The 7,701-nt window shown below is 48.9% G+C and overlaps 1 protein-coding gene across 1 annotated transcript in view; it reads right to left on the bottom strand.

The window, feature by feature from the left end:
* Positions 1 to 6,133, bottom strand: part of Uroc1 (urocanate hydratase 1) — a 28,747-nt gene extending 22,614 nt beyond the window's left edge. The window contains exons 1-6 of the mRNA XM_028773042.1: positions 5,984 to 6,133; positions 2,682 to 2,812; positions 1,945 to 2,038; positions 1,386 to 1,445; positions 976 to 1,104; positions 791 to 852 (exon numbers count right to left, since the gene is read on the bottom strand). Of these exons, the coding sequence (XP_028628875.1) occupies positions 791 to 852; positions 976 to 1,104; positions 1,386 to 1,445; positions 1,945 to 2,038; positions 2,682 to 2,812; positions 5,984 to 6,109 (602 nt within the window). The 5' untranslated portion in view covers positions 6,110 to 6,133. The remainder of the gene's footprint in view (positions 1 to 790; positions 853 to 975; positions 1,105 to 1,385; positions 1,446 to 1,944; positions 2,039 to 2,681; positions 2,813 to 5,983) is intronic.
* Positions 6,134 to 7,701: the final 1,568 nt, after the last annotated feature.

Below are 7,701 nucleotides of genomic sequence, written 5' to 3'. Positions count from 1 at the left end.
AACCAACCAACCAACCAACCAACCAACCAACCAACCAACCAACCAACCAACCAATCAGCTAATCAGCCAACAAACAAACATCAAATCCCAGCCAGCAATTTTTGTAATGGACTTTGAGGTTCATCCAAAGATAGGCTCAATGGATGGCTAGATCAACAGGCAGATAGACAGACATGCTTAAGTGAATTGTACTCTCTGCCTGTTTGTTTGTTTTGACACTGGATCTCCCTACTATGTAGCTCTGGCTATCCTGGAGCTTGCTATTGTTGATAAAGCTGGCCTCAAACTCAGAGATCTACCCACCTCTCCCTCCCAAGTGCTGGGATGGATGGCATGTGCCACCATGCCTGGCTCCAGCACTTGTATTTTTTTGGTTATTTACCCTGAAATTTATTTTTTATTATTTTTCCTTAATAAAGATCACCTTATTCCAACCATACAGAAGCTCTCTAAGGTGCATAGAGTCTGGGACTGGACAAGTGTCTCTATGTCTCCCTTAAACCAGCTGTGTGACATTTGTATTTGTGAGCCAATTTCCTGTATCTGTAGTTACTCATAATAAAATCTTGAAACAATGGAATCCAGAATTGTATGCTTCTTTGGCTATAAAAAACAGTAAGCATTTGCACAAAACTACTAGGGTATAGCTGTGTGAGAATGAAAAGATTCTGCTATATTACAGTATAGTTGTAAGTCTTCTCTGAAATCAGGCTTAATACAGCCCTGTTGTCTTAACATAAAATGTGACTAAGGGCAGACATCATAGCAGAGAGCTGACACAGCGACTTACATGGTCACCCCCAAGGCAAACAGCTTCTCATACTCTTTCCTGGAGGAGTAGTTGGGAATGACCTGGGAAAGAGGAAGAGATGGAGAGTGAGTGGTGTGCTGTTGTCTGATCACCTCTTCACCAACAGCACCCCCTGTCCCAAACCCGGCCCTGGATAGGCTGCATGCTGGCTGCCTCAGACTCACCATCCCATTAGTGATGACCAGCCGTGGGGCACGAGGGCTGCTGGGAAAGAGGCCCAGAGGGTGTCCACTGTACATGACCAGAGTCTGTTCCTCAGTCATCTTTGACAAGTAGGACATGGTCAGCCAGAACTGGATGGACAGTGCACATGCAGGACTCTGTAAGTGTGAACTGGCACCCACATAGGTCCCGAATGCTACACCTAGATCCAGGGACTCCTGCAGGTTCTGTTGGCTCATCCTAACAGCATTGTTTGCCTAGATCCTCTTTAATCTCTAGGGTCTCCTGAGACCTCCCATAATGCACATCTAGTCCTTCTTATAAGTGAAGCATCTCCAGGTGATTGCCAGTGCTGAAGCATTGGACATCAGGCAGAACCGTGGACCGCTGAGTGCCTGCCTGATCACCATACCTGGGCCCAGTTGCCGAACACTTGCCCGTTGCCTCCATAGGTCACCAGCTCCTGTGGAAACTGAAGAAGATGTGGCATTATCTGAGATGGGGCTGTGGACAGGGAGAAGTGGAGGCTCTATTTCCAGCTATACTGAAAGGAACAATGAAATGGGAGCAAGGAGAGAAACCTGAAGGAACACAGCAGCCACCAGCCATGTGGGCCACCGAGCATGGCTGTCTATGTGAAATGTGTCCTCCATGTCAAGATTCCATGTAAAGGGAGGGACAGAAGGGATCTCATTAAGAATGATAAGATACAGTATGATAAATTATTATTAAATCTTTTTATTCTCAGGTGGCTATTAGAAGGCTACAATTACAGGTACGTTTGTATAACTGTATTGTTATATATTCTTGTTATTTTATATTTGTTTCCTGCTGTTGATTTTGCCCTACTTACAGAGAACTCTGTGTTCTAACGCCAATTTTGTAAGTGCATTAATAGGCTTAACAGCATTTCTTGGGGTCTCAGGTCATATTTCTCTTGACTGTGCTGGCCTCAGTTTCCCTGATGATACCTGAGCCACAGCAGGGTCCAGGTTGTTCATGATCATGTGCATGATGGCTGCAGCTGCCCGTGTCCGGCATGGGTACTGCTCAATTGGGTAGGCCCTGCAAGAAAAAGTCCCACAGTGGGCGTAACACGGGAATCCTCAGGCCTCCTGTCCCACTAAGATGTTGAGTCTGTCCTGGCCGAGCTGACAAAGCACCTGAAGGAAATCCTTAGAATCATGAGTATGAGTGTGGAGGTGGGAGTGGGTGTGGGAGCATAGGGTGGGAATGGGGGGGTGAGGATCGGTGTGGAGCACCAGACCCACCAGCTGCTAGGCAGTCTGACTTTCCACATGCCTGGAGCAGGAAGTCCAGCCCACTCCAGTCACTGTCTCTTTCTACTTCAAACCTGACTACAAAGAGAGCTGAGGACTGCTTTCCAGAGCCCTCAATCTTTGGGCAGTTTAGTTATTTGTTCTTTTGTTCACTCATCAAATACTCCTGGGCAGCAACTCCATGGAAGGTGGCAGCAAATACAGAGGGGACATGAGGACCAAGCAGGTCAGTCTCATACAACGCCCCTTGCAACTCCCCTCAGGAAGACATCTCATTACCTATTTTCTCTGCACAAGGGTGTCAACTCACTGTGCTGTCTTCATAGTTTCCCCATCTCAGACAGACTGGCCTCCTCTTTAGCCATAGATTCCCTGAGGCTCCTGACTTTTGCACATCCCTGTCTGAAGCTAAACCCACTAGGGCTTACCTCATCTTGATGCTAGGGCAGAACCGGTACATGTAGATGTGTCCAAACTGTCGTAGCTCCTGGGCAAATTCCAGGGCCAATAGCTTCTGGACATCAGGTGGGAAATAGCGCAAGGCATTCCTGAGTGCCAGCTGGGAGGAGAAGGGTGAGAGGTTAAGGGCCCTGCAGTCCTCCACGTACTCCATCTTCCCTCTCCACCTGGATTGCCTTTGCTCCACTCAGAAACTGGTCGAGCCACTCTGAGAACATCTGCTTTGTCTTCAAAAAAGCTTTCCCTGATGGCCACTGGCCTCTTTTATGAGGGAAGATCTCAAGTTCTCTCTTCTTGGCCCCATCTGGTCTAGAAGCTGCAGACTTAGGGGAGGAAAGCAGAAGCCACTGTAAGTCCAGAGAGTACCTAGCTTGGTACAGAGGCTGTGTTCTGGGATGGACAGACTTGGGCAGTGTGCATAGCTGATACAGTAGCCACTGTCATGGCCCCACCATGCTCATACTCTCCTCCCTGAGCCTGAATGTTGCCTTACAAGGTGAAAGTTACTTTTCACAAATAACTCAGTTAAGATTTTGAGACTGTTCTAGGCTCTCCAAGTGAAAAGTCACATAATCATGAAGGCCCTTGTAAGAGGCAATGGATGGCCAATATCAGAGGTGATGTGAGAACCAGGCTGAGTGGTGAGATGTGGATTTGAGGATGCAGTGTTGCTAAAGACATAGCTGCATGTACAGATGGTTTCCCCAGCAGCACCTGTGTGCCCCACTTCCTCTTTTACTGTCTCTGTGTGGGTAATAATAGAGCCCAGCTCCTAGGTACTAATTAACTGACATGGTTAGTATGGTGTTGGGCTCACCTATGGACCCTGTGAGTGCCAGATTACAGAACTGTCCCTTCCCACACTTATGGATCTCTGCCATGCTCTGTGCTGCCTGGGATCTCTACAAAAATGCTCTTACAATCCTGGAAATGGAAGAGTCATGTTAAGCACCCAAGCCATGTGCCTACTCAAAAACCTTCAAAGATCCCCCTGCCTATCTTGTGACACTCACAGTGGCCTCGACATACTGGATCTTCTCCAGTCATGCTGCATCTGGTGCTCCAAGTTCTGCTCCCAGCTCTACTTGCACGGGGTCTCCTCCACCTTCCACATAGTTGGAAGGCCCATCTCTGCCTTTCCATATACTGTTTCACTTGTCTCCAAACAGCCCTTCTTTTTCTTATAGAAACCTTGTCCAAGCTGCCACAGTCACCTCTTCCCAAAAGTCCTATGTGCCTTGTAGGATGTGGGGTTGGCTTCTTATCGAATGTTCTTCTCCATGCATTCAATGAGCACATGCTGGTGTTGCTGGACCCCAGAGACCACTACAAGGGAGCTCCCAGACAACAAGCTGGAGATGGTATGTAGGCAGAGACAGACATGCAGACCCATCATGTTAAAGGCCTCTCAAGATAGTGTGTTGATAGAGACAGGCCTTCAGGCCTACCATAGTGAAGGGCTCAGCTGAGGCATTTCATGCCCAGCAGAGTGCAGTGGATGAGGCAGGACTTCGGGGAAAAGGTCACTGAGAGAAACTGCACACAGGGGAGAGTGCTTCTAACAGCAGAATTGCTCCCCTTTCGAGGCACAGTGTGAAGGCTGAGCAGGCCTGTGCTGAGTGTTCACTGACTAGAGTATAGTCGGTGGCACTCCTCACATAAATGGAGAGCTGCCAAAGAAAAGCAAGGAAGGAAGCCCGAGTCTGTCCGAACAACGAAAGAGTGAATAGTGTGAAGGAGTGGAAACAAGGGAGAAACTCTAAGTGTGCACACCTGAAAACACACACACACACACACACACACACAGGAACACATGTGACCACACATGTGTACCCACACATGTACATGTGTGTGTGTGTGCAAACACAGACACACACTCAGGAATACATACAACCACACATGTGAATATGCGTGCAAGCATACAGATGCAGACACACACAGGAATACACACAACCACATAGTACACATGTAAACACACACACACACACACACACACACCCCAAATGGAAAGCAAGTCGATGAAAGAGAAGCTTTCACTGGATTTTGGGACTCCATCATAGCAAGAGGACTTAGTCCTTCCCAACTCTAACTCCCCGGATTTGCGAAGTCACCTCTCCTCTAAAGATATCGTACCCTTCAAACACAAGGTGACATATAGGAACGAAACCAAAGGGGCCCGATCTCTCAGTTCCTGGCTGCTCTTCTTCCACCACAAAACGCTGTGGAGACTGATCACCATCACCCAGTCAAGGGGTGTCAGCAGAGGCCCTCAGAGCAACAGAGCCTTCCCAGCTCTTGTGGCTGAGTGTCAAGGCACTGGTGCCTAGCAGGAAGGTAACCAAGGAGGAAGAAGATTAACCACAGGGGAGACATGAGCTCAGCAGAATCATACAGGCATACAGGTCAAGTGAAAAGAGGGGGTGACTCCATAAACCCCTACCTTATGCTCCTTCTCTCCAGCACCAGCCCTGTCTTGCCTGGTGCTACCCCATTTTCTAGTACCCTCAGTTCCTTTCTTTGTTGCTCTCATCCCAGCTCCTGTCCACCAGGGTCCTACCACAGCAGCTCCTAAGCATGCTCCCTGACTGTGGGCAGCTCTGAAAAAACTTAGGAGTGGCATTCCCCAGAACAGCAGTCTGTGGGTGGGGGTGGTCATGGGGCATTTTATTTAGCCTTTGTACTTCAGTATCTTTCAGAAAAGCAGCCTCCCATGGCTCAGGGACTTGCTTCAGTTTGGCAGCTTGGAAAGCTCTTTGGCCTAAATCCTTTGTGCAAAGGGAGCCACCAGGTGAGGGGCTACCTGAACTGTCATCCCTCCCAGCACTTGTGTCCTTAATGGAGGCTGCACAGCCAAAGTCAATGGGAGGTTTGGGGGAGGGACAAAGAAAAACTGTTGCAGAGGACACAAGAGTCACTCAGTGTTTGGGGCTGGGCAAGGTTCACTGAGCTAGGGCCACTTCACACCCTGTCTCTTCCTGTTCCTCACTAGAGGTGGCCACAGAACCACCACAGACTGTTTGGGTGACCTTGAGTCCTAGTGTCCTTATCTGGAAGTGGGAACTCCAATTCTGAATCTAAGGTAACTCCAGAGTGGCTTCACCTGAAGAATATCAGGTGATAGATGCTGACACACCCCATCTCCCTTCTCTGGGAGCTGGTAGGAACAGGGACAGCTAATATTTGGAAAGAAAGAAGGACATCCAGCCACCTTGGCCACCTAAAAGGTACCAAAGGGCCTCAGAGCCCCGGAGGACTGGATAGCAGTTGTTACCTGCTCTTCTTCAGGGCTGAGGTCAGGAGTCCTAACTGGAGCATGTGGTACCCCAGCCCAGCGCCCCCGGTTCTCAGGGAGGGGTTGGAGGGGCAGACCGGAGCACAGTTCCTGGAGGCTGGACATGTCTGTAGAAACTGAGGTGGAGGCAAATATGAAGTGACTGAGTAGTCAGGAGCAAGCAGGGTGGGGACAATCCCAGGTCACCTCCTCCAGCCCCTCATTGGGCCCAGAGAGGGCATAAGGGGCAGGTCATTTGGATCACTGCCTGATAGGTAGGTTGCCTGAGTGTTACTTGTTGGAGGAGAAACTCCTTTCAGGGCATACTCAAATTAGATAGGTAAGAGTTTGTTGTGCTGGTGGGCTCCAAGGGTGAGGTGGTGTTTTAATCTTAGAGGTGGCAATGTTGAAATATTGATGATGGGCAGTTATGTGACATTGAACCTGGCTCAAGCTCTACGGAAGCAAGTCCCTTGTATTGTGTTTCCCTGACACTTGAGCAGGAAGGGGCTGGTAGGTGTGATAATAGCTTTCCACACCCCCAGCAACCCCTAATCATTAACAGCTCTACAAAAAAGCCATTCTCAACATCCTGGCCTTGGACCAAAGGCCAATGCTGGGTGTCACTCCCCCAACCCCTAGCCAGGAAAGGTCCACCATTGAGTCCCAGCGGTCCTGGTAAATGTTCACTCCTGTCCAACTTCATGGCCTTTGCTCTGCCCCTGTGTACCCAGGGGGGTGGTGACAAACTCCTCCCTCTGCAGAAAAAGGTCATGTCACGTGGCCTTTGGGAAGGTTAGAAAGTGAACCACTGGTCAGTTTGAGCAGCACACGAGGTGGTAGGCACTTGCATTGGTCCGCAGAACTCGAGTCCCATGTCACCGATAAGGAAACTAAGGTCAGAGAGGCAAGGAGACTTCCTGAAGTTCTATAGCTAGTCATGAGTGAAGTTCAGATTGGAGACCTGGGACTCCACATTTGGATGGAGATACCACTGAAATGGCTCCTGCTCTTAAGAGTCCAGTGTACATGCGGAAAGAGGGTGAAGGCGTCAATGAGATGTGCTATAGAGTGATTAGAAAAGCAGATCAGTCTGTCGGAAGTCCTTGTGGCTGGGGACACCAGGTGGCATTCCGGGTGGCCTTGTGATGAGAGTATTTTTGCATCCTAGAGTCTTGTGACTCCTGCATAGCCCTGGAAGTCACTTGCTTTCTACTCCTGAACCCCAGGGAGGGGAGAGGTGGAGGTGGGATTGATCACTATTGACAAATGGTCGTCAATGATGGTGTAAAGAGTCCCACAGAGTCCCTAAGAAAGGATTCACAGGGCTCCTATCAAGACAACAGAGACCTCCGGAGCACCAAGAAGCCTAGAAAGGTCCACAACTCTCACAACTCACTCTGAATGCCTTCTACTCGGCCGACACTCAAATCCTTCATGGTACACAGGAGAATAAAGTAACACGCTACCCTGAGTTTGGCCGGTTCTGACTAGTTTTCCTTTTTTAAAATTTTACTTTATTTTTATTTATTTATTTATTTTTTGTGCTGGGGATATGCTAGTCAGTCCATCTACATTTGAGCTTCAATCCTAGGCCATATAAAACAAATTAATACAATCTGAGGAGTGGACTGGGTTATAGGAATCCCCCCTGGCCCTAATTTATAGCCAGTCAGTCAAGTACAGGCCACCCTTGCTAGTGACTAGCACTTAAGTGG

The sequence above is a fragment of the Grammomys surdaster genome, unplaced genomic scaffold (genome assembly GCF_004785775.1).
Source record: "Grammomys surdaster isolate TR1022 unplaced genomic scaffold, NIH_TR_1.0 220, whole genome shotgun sequence".
Classification (NCBI taxonomy): domain Eukaryota; kingdom Metazoa; phylum Chordata; class Mammalia; order Rodentia; family Muridae; genus Grammomys; species Grammomys surdaster.
The sequence above is the reverse complement of the archived record's forward strand: the minus strand, read 5'-3'. Positions and strand labels throughout refer to the sequence as shown.